This window comes from Gopherus evgoodei, chromosome 24, assembly GCF_007399415.2.
Source record: "Gopherus evgoodei ecotype Sinaloan lineage chromosome 24, rGopEvg1_v1.p, whole genome shotgun sequence".
NCBI classification, from domain to species: domain Eukaryota; kingdom Metazoa; phylum Chordata; order Testudines; family Testudinidae; genus Gopherus; species Gopherus evgoodei.
Window position 1 is genome coordinate 9,345,522 of NC_044345.1, and position 15,372 is coordinate 9,360,893.

At 52.1% G+C, this 15,372-nt stretch overlaps 1 protein-coding gene across 1 annotated transcript; it reads left to right on the top strand.

Moving 5' to 3' along the window:
* Window positions 1-255: 255 nt before the first annotated feature.
* On the top strand, window positions 256-12,601 carry LOC115639378 (thiosulfate:glutathione sulfurtransferase-like). Its single transcript, XM_030542066.1, is given in 5 exon segments — window positions 256-297; window positions 299-371; window positions 9,077-9,199; window positions 11,026-11,188; window positions 11,780-12,601. Coding segments are annotated over 5 exon segments (456 nt in total). The 3' UTR covers window positions 11,835-12,601.
* Window positions 12,602-15,372: the final 2,771 nt, after the last annotated feature.

Genomic DNA, 15,372 nt, shown 5'->3' on the forward strand with positions numbered 1-15,372 from the left:
CTCTTCCTGGTCACAGCACCCGAAAGCCTCCAGAGGGGCCCAGCCCGGCTGCCAGCCAAACCAACCGCACAATGACTACGACCTGAGTCCCGTGGGGGGAGCAGGATCGGGTCCCCTGTGGGGTCTGGGGCGGGGTTTGTCCCTGGCGCGGCGCCGAACCTGGCCAGCCACTAAGGGGTGGTGCCGGGTGGTGGTGGCAGAGGAGTTTGTGGACGGTGCCTGCCGGGCAGCCCCGCCTGGCAGGTGCCTGCAGCAATGCCGCTGAGCCGGACCGTGGTTCCGCTGCAGACGCTCCTAGGACGGACGGGCGGGCAGGGCCCTGGGGCTGGCACGAGTCAGCAGCACCCCGGCGCCGGGCAGCATGGACAGAGGTACGGAGCCCCCCCCCCCCGCCCCCGGGTCTGTGGGGCAGAGCCCTGGAGGCAGCTGCCCCATAGCAGCACGGGCAGGGACTCGCGTGTGCACGATCCTGGCTGGGATCCCAGCCCCTTGGTTCCACCCCCACGGGGCTGGGCTGGGCTGGACTGGGCTGGACCGGACCGTCTGTAGCGACCTCGCCGACTCCTGCCCAGCCCTCACCTGGGGTCGGTTGTGGTATTTGCAGGGGGGCAGCCAGTGATGAGCTGCCAAAATCTTAACAGCCGGTTCCCTAACCGGTCTTCGGCGGCGGATCCTTCGCTCGCTCCGGGGCTTCGGTGGCACTTCGGCGGCGGGTCCTTCGGTGCCGCTGGACACCCGGAGCGAGTGAAGGACCCGCCGCCGAAGACTTGGAGCGCCACCCGGTGAGTACAAGCCCCCCCGTGTCTTTTTTTTGTCATCTCTGCCAGGGCTCTGTCAAAATCAGGCCCCCGCACTTCTTAAAGCCGGCGCTGCACATCAGGGTTGCAAAATCCTACTGGGGACCAGGCAGGGAAGGCTGTGCCTCCCAAAACAGCTAACAGCTTGTCTCCCCCCCATGTCCTGCCCCCCTCAGCACCTGCAACCCATCAACCCCCTCTGCTCCTTGTCCCCTGACCCCCCCCCCACAGCCCCCCAGGACGCCACCCCCATTGCCCTGCTCCCTGTCCTGACTGCCCCAACCACATCCACCGCCACCCCGACAGACCCCTGGAACTCCCATGCCTACCCAACCCCCCCTGTTCCTCATCCCCTGACCCCCCTCCGCCTCTTATCCAACCCCTCCTCTCTGCCCTGGCCCCCTTACCATGCTGCTTTGGGCAACATGTGAGGATGCCGCAGGGCCTGCTGGAGCTCGCACCCCCCTTCCCTTGCCACTCAAAGCTGCAGGAGCTGACAGGGAGAAGGGATTTAAACTTCTCATGTGGGTGCCTGAACTGTGGGGCTCTCTCAGAAGCTAGGCCTGTGCTCATGTTCTCTGCTCTCCCAAACACCCCCCCTTCCTCGCCACTTTCATAGATGTAAACATTTTTTAAAACTCTTCTGTTAAAATGAAGCTTTGTAAAACATTTAATTACATTTCAAGTATAAATGTCCTGCTCTTTTTTTAATGCAAGACAGGTGTTGTCTAGACTAGAGTGGACAGGCATGATATTCGCTAACACGTTTAAAATGTCTCGTTTATGTTAAAGCCAGCACACTGCCTCCTCTGGACTAGACTTCTAGAACATGGTAGTCCTAGATCTGTTAGTCTCTAAGGCCAGGTCTACACTACACGTTTAAACCGAATTTAGCAGCGTTAAACCGATTTAACCCTGCACCCGTCCACACAACGAGGCCCTTTATATCGATATAAAGGGCTCTTTAAACTGGTTTCTGTACTCCTCCCCGAAGAGAGGAGTAGCGCTGAAATCAGCATTGCCATGTCGGATTAGGGTTAGTGTGGCCGCAAATCGACAGTATTGGCCTCCGGGCGGTATCCCACAGTGCACCATTGTGACCGCTCTGGAAAGCCATCTGTACTCCGTTGCACTGGCCAGGTAGACAGGAAAAGCCCTGCAAACTTTTGAATTTCATTTCCTGTTTGGCCAGCGTGGAGAGCTCACCAGCACAGGTGATCACGCAGAGCTCATCAGCACAGGTAACAATGCAGTCTCCTGAGAATCGAAAAAGAGCTCCAGCGTGGACCACATGGGAGGTACTGGCTCTGATCGCTGTATGGGGAGAGGATTCCGTGCTAACAGAACTCTTCCAAAAGACGAAATGAAAAAAACATTTGAAAAAATTTCCAAGGCCATGATGCAGAGAGGCCACAGCAGGGACTCTGCAGTGCCGTGTGAAAGTTAAGGAGCTCAGACAAGCCACCAGAAAACCGAAGAAGCAAATGGAAGGTCTGGGGCAGGGCCAAAAACATGCCGCTTCTACGCTGAGCTGCATGCAATTCTAGGGGGGTCCACCACCACTACCCCACCCCCCCGTCAGTGGATTCCGAGGTGGGGATGGTAATCTCAGCCATGGCTGAGGGTTCTGTGGATGGCGTAGATGGGGAGGAGGAAGAGGAGGACGAGCTTGCAGAGAGCACACAGCACTCTGTTCTCCCCAACAGCCAGGAGCTTTTTCTCACCCTGATGGAATTACCCTCCCAGCCCTCCCAAGCCACTAGCCCACACAATGAAGCCATGGAAGGACCTCTGGTGAGTGTACCTTTGTAAATATAAAACATGGTTTAAAAGCAAGTGTTTTTTAATGATTGATTTGCCCTGAGGACTTGGGATGCATTCGCGGCCAGTACAGTTACTGGAAAAGTCTGTTAACATGTCTGGGGATGGAGCGGAAATCCTCCAGGGACATCTCCATGAAGCTCTCCTGGAGGTGCTCCAAAAGCCTTTGCAGAAGGTTTCTGGGAAAGGCAGCCTTATTCCGTCCTCCATGGTAGGACACTTGACCACGCCATGCATGTAGCAAGTAATCTGGTATCATTGCATGACAAAGCCTAGCTGCATATGGTCCCGGTGTTTGCTGGCACTGAAGCAACATCCGTTCTTTATCTCGCTGTGTTATCCTCAGGAGAGTGATGTCGTTCATGGTAACCTGGTTGAAATTCCAGAATTTAATTAAGGGGACAGAGATGGCCATTCCTACTGGGCTGTTTGCCTGTTGTGTAAAAGAAATCCTTCCTTGCAGGTAGCCAAGCAGGGGAAGGGGGGCAGGTGATTGGCACTGAACTTTTTCACATTTGGCTAGCAGGGATCTTCCCTGCTACCAGCCACACGGTGGGGGGGAAGGGGGTGTTTAGCAGTGATCTTCCATGATACCAGCCACGCGGTGGGAGAAGGGGTAAAGCGATCATCCCAGATAATTGGATGGGGGGGGTGGTTTCTGCTGCTGCACTTTAACAGGAAAGAAGCAGCACTGAACGGGCTTTGCTTGCTATTTGGTAAAGGAGGGCGCTGGATATATGAAGGCTGCAGAAGACAGTGGCTTACCATGGCCGCATGCAAGCCGAATTCTGCTGCCCGGACCTGCATCTGTGAGATCTCTAACACCAGAGCCGCAGGCTGCAAAATGTGACCTTGTAGTCAAATCACATGTGCTATGTAAGGTGAATAGTGTTGTTCACCGTGAAAGAGTATAAGCATTGTTCTGTAAAATGTATCTTTTTAAATACTTCTCTCCCTTTTCCCTCCCTCATGCAACTGCAAATTTTTCAAGCCTCCCTACTCCATCCTGAAGGCTATCTCAGATAAGGCGGCGGAAAAAAAAGACGCGAGACGAAATGTTCTCGGAAATCATGGAAGTGACCCGCAATGAAAGAGCTCATCTGAATGAGTGGAAGGACGTGGCAGCAAATTACAGGAAAGATGCCAGTGAACATGAGGACAGGAGGAATGCTGGAGATGAGAGGCGGTGGCAGGAAGATCAGAGGTGTAGGTAGGAAGATCAGCGGTGGTGGGATGCAACTCTGGGGCTGCTGCGTGATCAAACTGACATGCTCCGGAGTCTGGTGGAGCTTCAGGAACAGCAGCAGGATCAGAGTGCCACTGCAGCCCCTGTATAACCACCCTCACCATGTTTCACATCCTCCTCACCCAGACGTGTAAGAACACGTGGGGGGAGGCTCCATGGACCCACCCACTCCACCCCTGTGGACAGCCCAACCAAAAGGCTGTCATTACTTTGAAATTTTTTTAGTGGCCTTTTCCTTCCCTCTTATCCTCCTCCCAAACCACACCCAGGATACCTTGTCAGTTCTCTCCCTCTTTTTATAATGACTTTTAATAAAGAATACATGATTTTTAAATGATAGTGACTTTATTTCCTTAAGCAAGCTGTAATCTAAGGGGGAGGGTGGGTTGTTTACAGGGAATGAGTCAATCGGGGGGGGGGTCATCAAGGGGAAACAAACACAGCAGTCACACCGTACCCTGGCCCGTGGTGAAACTGGTTTTCAAAGCTTCTCTGATGCGCACCGCTTCCTGGTGTGCTCTTCTAATTGCCCTGGTGTCAGGCTGCGCATCATCAGTGGCCAGGTGATTTGCCTCAGCCTCCCACCCCGCCATAAAGGTCTCCCCCTTACTCTCACAGAGATTGTGGAGCACACAGCAAGCAGCAATAACAAAGGGAACATTGGTTTGGCTGAAGTCTGAGCGAGTGAGTAATGTTCGCCAGTGCGCCTTTAAACGGCCAAATGCACATTCTACCACCATCCTGCACTTGCTCAGCCTGTAGTTGAACAGCTCCTGACCACTGTCCAGGCTGCCTGTGTATGGCTTCATGAGCCATGGCATCAAGGGGTAGGCTGGATCACCCAGAATAATGACAGGCATTTCAACATCCCCAACTGTTATTTTCTGGTCTGGGAAGTAATTCCCTTGCTGCAGCCATTTAAACAGAGTAGTATTCCTGAAGACGCGAGCGTCATGAACCCTTCCTGGCCATCCCCCGTGGATGTTGGTGAAATGTCCCTTGTGATCCACCGGTGCTTGCAGCACCATTGAAAAGTACCCCTTGCGGTTTATGTACTGGGTGCTCCGGTGCTAAGATAGGGATATGGGTTCCATCTATCCTCCCCGCCACACACACAGTTACGGAATCCTATTGCAACAAAGCCATCCACTATGACCTGCACATTTCCCAGAGTCACAACCTTTCGTAGCAGCAGCTTAATGATTGCTTTGGCTACTTGCAACGCAGCAGCCCCCGCAGTAGATTTGCCCACTCCAAATTGATTCCCAACTGACCGGTAGCTATTTGGTGTTGCAAGCTGCCAGAGGGCTATTGCCACTCGCTTGTCAATTGTGAGGGCTGCTCTCATCTTGGTATTCTGGCACTTCAGGGCAGGGGATAGCAAGTCACAATGTTCCATGAAAGTGCCCTTACGCATGTGAAAGTTTCGCAGTCACTGGGAATCGTCCCAAACCTGCAAAACTTTGCGGTCCCACCAGTCTGTGCTTGTTCCCCAGGCCCAAAATCGGCGTTCAATGGCTAGAACCTGCCCCATTACCAGCAGGATCTCCAAAGCGCAGGGGCCCGCGGTTTGAGAGAATTCTGTGTCCATGTCCTCATCACTCTCGTCGCCGCGCTGCCGTAGCTACCTCCTCCTCGCCTGGTTTTGCAGGTCCTGGTTCAGCATAGACTGCACGATAATGCGCGAGGTGTTTACAACGTCCATGATTGCTGTCTTGAGCTCAGCAGGGTCCATGCTTGCTGTGCTATGGCGTTTGCACAGTTCACCCAGGAAAAAAGGCGTGAAATGGTTGTCTGCTGCTTTCACGGAGGGAGGGGTGAGGCTGTACCCAGATCCACCCGCAACAATGTTTTTTGCCCCATCAGGCACTGGGATCTCAACCCAGAATTCCAAGGGCAGGGGAGACTGTGGGAACTGTGGAATAGCTACCCACAGTGCAACGCTCTGGAAATCGATGCCAGCCTCGGTACATGGACGCACACCGCCGAATTAATGTGCTTAGTGTGGCCACGTGCACTCGACTTTATACAATCTGTTTTAAAAAACTGGTTTCTGTAAAATCGGTATAATCCCATAGTGTAGACATACCCCAAGGTGCCATGGGACTCTTTGTTGCTTTTTACAGATCCAGACTAACACGGCTCCCCCTCTGATACTAGAACATGATAGTTAATGTGTTAACATCACCCCTTTAGATCCTAGCCCAGATAAGGGCATAGCTTCTAAGCTCAGCTGACTCGAACTTGACTTAAGTCATTTTCAGACTCCACCTAACCTGAACCTGACGCTTCTCCCCAAATCTCTGGCAGCACCATGTCCACCTTGTCCTTGTGGGTTGGTCTGGTGGGAACTTCCTGCTTCCCATGCTTGTGATCTGTCTCCGATCTCTTGCCGGTGGACTTCGCACAGCTGTGGCTACGTCCCCTGCTGCTGCCAGCCACCGTTGCCTTGCTGCGCTGTGAATGTGGTGGCGTGAGAGACGCTGTGACTCATCGGCACGCGCACTGCACAGCCAAGTGGCAGAGGCTGGCGGGGTGGGGCAGCAGACGCCACTGTGCGGACCCCACAGGCGGGAGGAGGTGATCAGCGACTGCCTGACCTGAGCCCCAGGGGGTCAGATTATTTTCAGACCCACCCCTGACACTGGTAGTCAGGTCCCGTCGAATTAATGTGCTTAGTGTGGCCACGTGCACTCGACTTTATACAATCTGTTTTAAAAAAACGGTTTCTGTAAAATCGGTATAATCCCGTAGTGTAGACATACCCCAAGGTGCCACGGGACTCTTTGTTGCTTTTTACAGATCCAGACTAACACGGCTGGGTCCAGTTGCAAGGCTCTGCTGATGAGTGTACTCATGGCAGGCACATGGCTGGAGTGGGCTTATTAACTTGAGACCCAAATACACACACACAAGTGTGCTTGATGTTCCAGCCGGGAGATCCCACCGGTACGTAATGACTAGTGGAGACTCAGAGGCACTGCTCGGAACTGCTGTTTTCTTCTGGAACTAGTAATTAGCTCTGGGTTATTTGGCTTTTCAAACGAAGCAATAACATCTCTTAGGTGCTTTCCAGGGATAAGCAGAAGTGTGTTGCTGTGGGGGTGGGGGGGCGTGAGTGTAGACGCTCACCTCATCTAACCCTGGGCAAAGCCGGGCTTCAGGACCCAGTTGTAAAATGCCTGACTATTCTGATAATTACTCCTCCAAGCAAAGTTTTTTCAAACAGTAAGGGTGTCGACCTGGAGTCTGGGGGCAAAGGAGGCTCTGAGCCCTTTCTGCTCATCTCTGTTTGCTGAGATTTAAATTTGCTTTTGTCTCCTGCTCCTTCCTCCCCCGCTGTCTCAAGGACCCTGTTTATCACTTATATGTAAGTTGAGGTAAACGCTCATTCCTCTGAGGACAGACCTGTTGCCTTGGCAGGGCTGGCTGGTTTTGAAGATGTGCTAATAACCTCCTTGGGAGGATTTTGTGATAATGTTGCCACGCACGTTTCACCATGTCATTAACCAGCGAGTTATCAGTTTTCCAATGGGACCTCGCAGGGCATTTTATACAAAGCTTATCACAAACGTGCCTAGGGTGGGGCTGCAGGGCTGCGTTCGGTGGTAGATTCCCCTATGGCCATGTCCAGATTAGGCTGACCAGACAGCGAGTGTGAAAAATCGGGACGGGTGTGGGGGGTAATAGGAGCCTATATAAGAAAAAGACCCAAAGTCGGGACATCTGGTCACCCTAGTCCAGATGGGATGTTGTATCGAGTTACCTGGCTCAGTCGAACTAACTCCGTCCAACAGTCTAGTCAGGCCAAAGCAGCTGACCTGTAGCACATGCGGAACTGGTTAGGTTAAAGCTGAGGCTGTAACTCGACCTATTCAAACTGAGCTGAAGGCTTTAGACTGTGTCTACATTGGTGCTAAATGGGGTTTTCAGTTGGGTTAAACTCAATAGGAAAAAAACCACTGTTTTCTCTATCTACTCAGCGTCTGTCCTGGTATAACTCTGCTGTGAGGCGGTACGGGAGTGGGGGTGTGATTTTTATTTGTACAGATAGTCATTCTGGCACAATCCCAGTTGTGGATGCAGTTATACTGGTATGAGGGTGCCTCAGGCTGGGGTGACTTACTCCCTTTCCTGTAGTGACATCGTTAAGCTGGGCCAACTCGTGTGTGTAGACCGAGCCTCTTGGCTAGACAAGGGCTACACTACAGCATGACCTGCTGGTGTGACTATGGAGGTGGTAAGCTGCATCCACCCCCGTGCCTTTTTTAAACCTTTCCCCCTCGTCTAGACAAAGCCACAGGGGCTGGAGCGATGCTGGGAGATCTCCCCGCAATAATCTTCAGTGCTGGACGAGGCCGTGTCTACAGGCCCATGGCCAGCTGTGAGGAAAATTCACCTCCACACTCTGTATCCAGGCCCATCTCTAGCACCTCTCTCTGCCCTTGGATACAGTCCGCAGCAGTCAGAGGGTTGCACCCAACTTTACGGTGTGTGAACGAGAGCAGAATTTGGTGCACACCCCCCGGTGACTTGCACAGCCTGAACCCTGCTCCAGCATGTCAGGAGCAAATGAATCCTGTATCTAGAAAATCAGTGGTTAAAGGAACAACCCAGCTCTGCCGTTGCCTTGTAGGGGCCAGATTTTGCCCACAAGTGACTCCTGCTAAAGACAAGGGGCCTGATTCTTGTCACAGTTCAGGGCACCTGCACCTCACTGGCCCAGCAAGGGCACCTGCTCTGACTTGCAGCTCCCCCGGTTGTCGTCTCTCTAGGGTGGAGACATGAGTCTCTCTCCTTGCTGGCTGGGGCCTCTCCAGGCTGCTGCAGCTCCCTGCCTTCCCTGTGGTGTTAGTCTGCCGAAGCAGGCCTGCTGGCTTTCCCCTCAGAGACTAATAACAGTGGAATTGCTACAATTATAAGTTACCGCATGGTTCTTCAGTGCTTAATTTATAAAGAAAGAGGTGTCGGGGTTCAAGCAATTAGATGCCAGAGCCCAAGCAATTTTTTTACTTTCAGAACTAATGCGGCAAGCCCAGAGGTGCCGGGGCCCTGAATTGCCAGCCCCAGAGGTGCCGGGGCTCTGAACTGCCAGGCCCAGAGGTGCCTGGGTTATGATGGGCAGAGCAGAGGGGTTTGCCCCAGGCTGATGGGGGAGGAGGCTTGCGAGGGGAGCGGAAGAAATGACTGCTGGTTTTTGTTTTCCACAAAGGAAATGTCATTTCCCACAAGGACATGAAAGTGCTGGTCGACAGCGGGAATGCTCGGATTATCGACGTGCGGTTGCCAGGGGAGGTGGCGAATGGCCATATCGCCAACTCGGTCAATATTCCAGGTGAGAAGTTGCTGTGGGTGCCAGCAACCAGGGCTTTGATTGCACGTAGAGGGAGCGTCCCCCACTGCAGAGGGCAACATGTAGTGTCACAGACCAGGGCATGAGCGGTCAGGCCTAGCGGTCAGAGCCAGAGTCAGGAACCAGGAGTCAGAGCCAAGGGTCAAAGCTGGAGTCAGGAACCGAGCAGGGCTGGAAACAAGGCGGGTACAGGAGTGATCACAGCTGCAGGCAGAAGCATGGAGGAGTCAGCGACCTGCTACTGAATTGAAGTGCAGATCTGTAGTCTCCTTGCAGCCAATGGAAGAGGCAATCAGGCGATTCTGCCACAGCCCAGCTGGGCTCCTTAGCCTGCCTGAGAGCTGAGCCAGCCAGCCTCAGGTCAGCTGCAAGGACTCAGGCCCATCGTTCCTGAGAGAGCGAGAGCCCTGGAGAAGGCGGAATTAGTAACTCAGCAGGGGGCGCTGTTTCCTTTCTGCTCTCCAGTGTGCTGAGGGTGCTGTACTGGGGAAGTGACATGAGACCAAAGCTGGATCATTAAAGGCCCGAGGTGTGCACAAGCAGATGGGTGTGTAGAGGGCTTTCCCTTCAGCCCCTCCCCGGTTCTTGTCACACAGACAGAAAGCAGAAGACCAGAAGTCTGAAGTGCAGGCAATGCCATGTTTGTTGGGGTCAGTTTTAAGGCAGCATGTCAGTAACTTTGACACTGCAGAGCCTTGTTTCCCAGTGTTCCGTTCTCTCCCCACTTCAGCAGGCAGAATTATCCCTGAAATGCAGGTGTGGGGCCCCACCCCTTACAGTTACTGGTCATGTTCCGTTTTGGGGGACAGGAGTCTGGGGGTTTTGTCCCACCTCTTTTGTATCCCATGGGAGGGGTGAGGAGTGAGGTTGTGCTATGGTCAGGAACACGTGCTTTTTTTAGCCTTTTTAGTGTTTTATATCTTCTCCCCCCCATCCCCTCTTGCCCCTCCCGACTGGTTGGTTGACCTTCCTTTTAAGATAGAGGTTGAGGCAGTGTTAACATGTACGCTCCTATATTATACTTTCATTATACCCAGTAACACTTGAACTGTTCTGATCTGTTCCCGTTATACTAATAAATGTATCTGGCTAGGTAGAAGCAACATGCACAGAGTCTGTTTGTCCTTTGTTTACACATATTAGTAAGAATATAAATGTATCAGAAATTAAATGAGCAAACAAACCTAAAATTCTATCTCAGGCAAAAATACACGCCTGAATTCTGCATTATTACTAGCACTCCTAACAGGGTGTAACCCTGGCCAAACTCCACCTCAGGGAATTGTCTCTTCTTCCTTAAACTACCTTGGTGGTTTTAAGTGGATGCAGGCTTCTGCTTCACTTCCTGTCCTGAATGGACATGCAGAGTTTCTGTGTCTTGCTCATTTGCTGTGCTCTACCAAAGAGGGTGCTGCATTTCAGGAGTGGGAAAGGTGGTGGCTTGTGTCCTTTTGTAAAGCACGTGGGACTTGCATGCATAAACATAAGAGCATCCTCGCCTGTATTTATGGAGCAGTGTAGCAATCACCCATACTCATCATCATCATCAGGATTTAGCTCCACAACTTCAGCATCAAGAGACAGACCTTTACCACTTGTGCTAAAGGAGTAACTCCATTAGCTAGTAGCAGCAGTAGGCTTTTATCCTCTACTGGACCAGCCAGTGTCACATCCCCATCTAGTGCGGATGTGACACACCTATCCCCAGGGTGATACACCACCACTGTTGATCGCGGCCATCTCTCTCTCTCTCTCTCTCTCTCTCTCTCTCTCTCTCTCTCTCTCTCTCTCTTTTTTCCCCCACCCAGTGGCAGAAGTCGAGGAAGCCCTGAAAATGGACCCTGAGACATTTAAGATGAAGTATGGTGTGGACAAGCCACGGATGGATGACGAGAGCTTGATCTTCCACTGTCAGATGGGCAGGAGAGGGGCTCAAGCCACAGAGATCGCCATAAACCTTGGCTACACCAAGTGAGCCTGCCCTTCCCCCATGGACTCTTGTACCACAAGGCGCCAGATCTCAGGCAGACTGTGAACATACCACAGGCTCTATGGTTTTGGATGCAAGGGCTCCAGCCCTTCTGAGCTGAGTTCTCGCATATAGGGTTATTAATGGAGAAATTGTTGGGTCTGGTGGAGAAAGAAAGGGCTCAGATATCCCTTGGCACTGATCGTGCTTATACTGGTGTATTCTGGAGTAAAGCCATTGGAGGGGATGGTGATCCTCCACATTCTCACCAGGGCCACAGAGACAAAGTCTTGATTAGCTACTGAGAGAGAGGACAGTGTAATTCCTAGCTAACCCCATAGGGAATGTTCCTTGGTTCCTCAGGGACCCTTCAAATTCATCCGTATGAGCCTGTGCTGGGGGCAGGTTATTTCTCAAAGTTCTGGGCACAGCTCCGCCTCTGATGTTCTGGTCCCACTTGGGTTTCTGGCCCCTGAGCAGTCACAGCTGGGCTGGGTCTGTCTCTTCCACTCCAGAGGCAGTGGGTCCATCAGCTGTGGATAGTCCCTCCCATTTCCCATTCTGAAGCCACATGTCACTTCCTGTCTCTGCAGGGCCCGTAACTACACAGGTGGCTACAAGGAATGGTCTGAGAAGGAAGTGAAGTGAAGTGGGAACGATTCTGCGAGGGCTGGTGTCTGTCCCTCCACGCCCAGCATCTGGCTTTGCCCTGAGGACTCTTTTTTCGCTTTCTTGCTGCAATGTTGTCCCATTGCTGCTGACACCCAGTGCTGGGATGGGAACGCTCTGGGCCCTGGTGGGCTCTTGACTAACGCACCTGTCTGAGAAGCTGCCACTCTGCTTTCCGCCTCACCTTCCAGCCCAGTGTCTCACCTGCTCCATATGTAGTCACCCCCCTGCCCCGATAGCAGCTGGGGGGTTCAGATACTTTATTGGGGATGGGGAGATATCTGCACCCTCCCATTCACTCCATCTCCCCTGGGAATCTGGGACCCCACCCATATGCTTCCTGTGGGGTAAGTCCTCCTCAGCTTAGATCTGATGGTCATTTCATTTGGGTAGATTTGATGGTCATTTTGCTATCCCACCTCGTTCTCCAGCTGAATCTGCTGCTTCCATCTGTAGCCTGCTATTTCCACAACATACTGGGTGCCCCTCAGCCATCTCTGCACGGAGGATTATCTCCGCAGCCACGCCTGGAAAAGAGAGCTCTCTAGCATTTCCTCTAATGTAGTACCCGGCTCTGATAAGGGGTGGGACGTATGTTATGGCAGCAAGGCAATAGTGGAAATTCCTCAGGGTCAGCCAGGTATGATATTATACTAAACATGTTTAAAGTCTTTGTACGGATCTGTGTTTCTCAGCCTCTTCATTGGGAGAGCCCTTATTGACATTAAAAAAATTGCACAATCTTCCCCAATAACAATAAAAAATGTCTCATTTCTGGCCATGCTTAGGGCTGGTCTGCATGCAGAACTTGCATCGGCACAACTAGGTCTCTTGGGGGTGTGTGTGTGAAAAATCCACCCTACCGAGAGACGTAGCTATGCCAACCTAACCCCCCGTGCAGACAGAGCTAGACGGATGGAAGGGCCGAGTTACCGCCTCTCGGGGGGGTGGATTATCTCCAGTGTCGAGAGAACCCTCCCTACCCTATAGTGAACTGAACTGCTGCTGCTGGGTTTAAAGCACAGACCTGCCGTTAACATATAGAATTGATGTATGAGAGGGTGGAGAATACTTGATCTTGAAGGGTCAGGGTGTGTAGGGATGGGGGGAGTGAGACTTTTCTTTGGTTTAGACTGTAATAACATTTTCAATGCCTCACAACCCCACTGCTGGCCTTTCCTGACCTCCTGGAACAGTCGTGACCCACCCATTGAAAAACCCTCGTCTAGAGCATGACGAGCATCCCCTGGAGTTGTTCTGAATAATCCATGGGTGTTGTCACATCCTGGAAAACATGTCTGCCCTCTGCCAGGGGGAAGTAGAACACAACAAATGGGTGGCATTTGCAGCTGATCCCAGCACCTCGGAGGCTCTGCTCCAGAGAGCCGTGGGGAACAGACAACTCCAGAACACGTGGAAGTTGGTTCTTTTTAAGCTATGAGCTAAGCTCTTGTCTACACAAGAAAACTGCACTGGTTTAACGACATTGTCTGAAACTGAGTCAGTTAAATTGCTGTCTCTGTGGACACTTTTATTTCAGTTTAAGAGCAACTGATTTAGCTTAAGTCAGATTTAAGTTTAGTGCAAAAAGGCACTTAAACAGAACTGAGGCCTAGTCTACATAGTAAAGTTATAGTGGCAGGAGTGTGACACCTCCTTCCCCAGCGACATAGTGACATTGACAAAAGCCCTGGTGTAAATGCAGCTGCATCCTGCAGGGAGGGGGCCTTTCTACACCCTAGCCTGCTCTACCCTAGAAAGTGAGGTTGATGTAAGCCACCGTGCACCAACCTTTCTGTGTGTGTCTAGGCTCAAATTGTTTCCTGCTTACATGAAGTGCCCCATTAAGGCAATACTGGAAAACCACCTCCCCTACTGGCATTGCACCCTACAGCAGTCAATACAGTAGGAGAGCTGACCCTTACAGTCCTCCAGCAGCTGTCCCACAATGCCCAACAGTGGCTGCTCTGATCACAATTGTGAACTCCATTACCCAGTCCACAGAGACTGGAAACAACTCCCTCTCCCCCACCTTTAAACCCCCCACATATTTTTGAACTGTCTTTTCCTGATTGCCCAGCTGGGTGGACACACCTAGCAGTTTGCCCTTGGTGCATGCAATTGCCCAGCTGAGCATGCTGGCGACATGCTCCAAACATACTCTGGTTTAGAGCAGACTGGAGCTGTTGGAGCTCCTGGGCCTGTGGGGAGAAGCGGCTGTGGATCTCTATGAAGATTGCCAGGGGGATGCAGCCAGAGGGGTACAATGGGGATCGGTAGCAATGTTGGATGGAAGGGAAAAACTGCAGTGGGCAGACCCTGCGGCCAGGGAGCCCAACAGTCGACCTGGTGCTGAGCCGCAGACCTGCAGCTCTTAGAGTGAGCTGCCTGCTCTATTTGCAACCCACAGGCCACCATAAATACCTCAGGGGAGCCCGAGAAAGACCCCCGCTGTGGGAGGAGGAGGGGGAGACCCAGTGGCCGGGCACCTTTGCGTGAGCCAGCATCTGTCTGAGATGCAGCCACAGTCTAGCCAGTCCCATCAGGCAAGTGTGGACAAGCCTGCTGAAGGGGAAGGACCTTGCTTTTCCCTGGCAATGTTTCAACATGCAGGTATCAACTTTTCATCATTTTACGTCTAGGAGAAGAGGAAGAGGTACAACACCCAGAGAGAGCTGGCATCAGCTTTTTCCTTCTGCTGGGTTAGGGGAGGCAGGGGAGGGATTGTTTATGTACACAGGGATGTCTCATGTAGCCTCCTGAGAGATCTCGATGGAACTTTCACGGAGGTACTTTGTGATCCTCTCCCACAGGTTTCTAGCGTAGCAGCCTTATTTCATCTTCTGCAGTAGAACACTTTCCCATGCCACTCGGCCATGAATTCGGCTGGCACCATTGCAGTAACAGGCTAGTGACACACAAACCCTGGCAGTTTTGGGACACCAGCAACAACTGTGCTCTGCACTTTGTTATCCTTGTGAGCGAGCTGGCAGCTAAAATTACCGCTGCCTGTGGAAAACTGTGCCAGGATTCAGTGCAGAAATAGGGACCAAAATGATATTGTTTCATACAGCCAAAAATCTTTCTGCCCTCTTTCTTTTCCCTGCAGCTCGGCCCCTGGCAGGCTGTACTCGCCATGGCAGGGACTGGAGCGAGGCTCTCCAAAGCTAATCATCACAATCATTACAGTCAGTGTTATGTCTTATTACAACATTTTAAGGGAATAAGGGAGGGGAGTTTTGAAACTTGCACTTTCTGCTGTGATTGCAACAACTGTAGTAGAAAGAGAGCCGGAAGCACGGGCCTGGCGCAAGACCTGAGGCCTGAACCAAAATCAGCAAAAGTTACGCTATGAGCAACCCTGTCAAAAGCAGACACTTGCCTGCAGATCAGCATCTGGTGCATGAATTCAGCACTAGTTTTGCTACTATTGCTAAACCACACTGAATATGTAACCAGCTGCCAGCACAAGAACAACCCCGCCTGGCACATGATAAGCTGGTTTGACAGAAGGGAT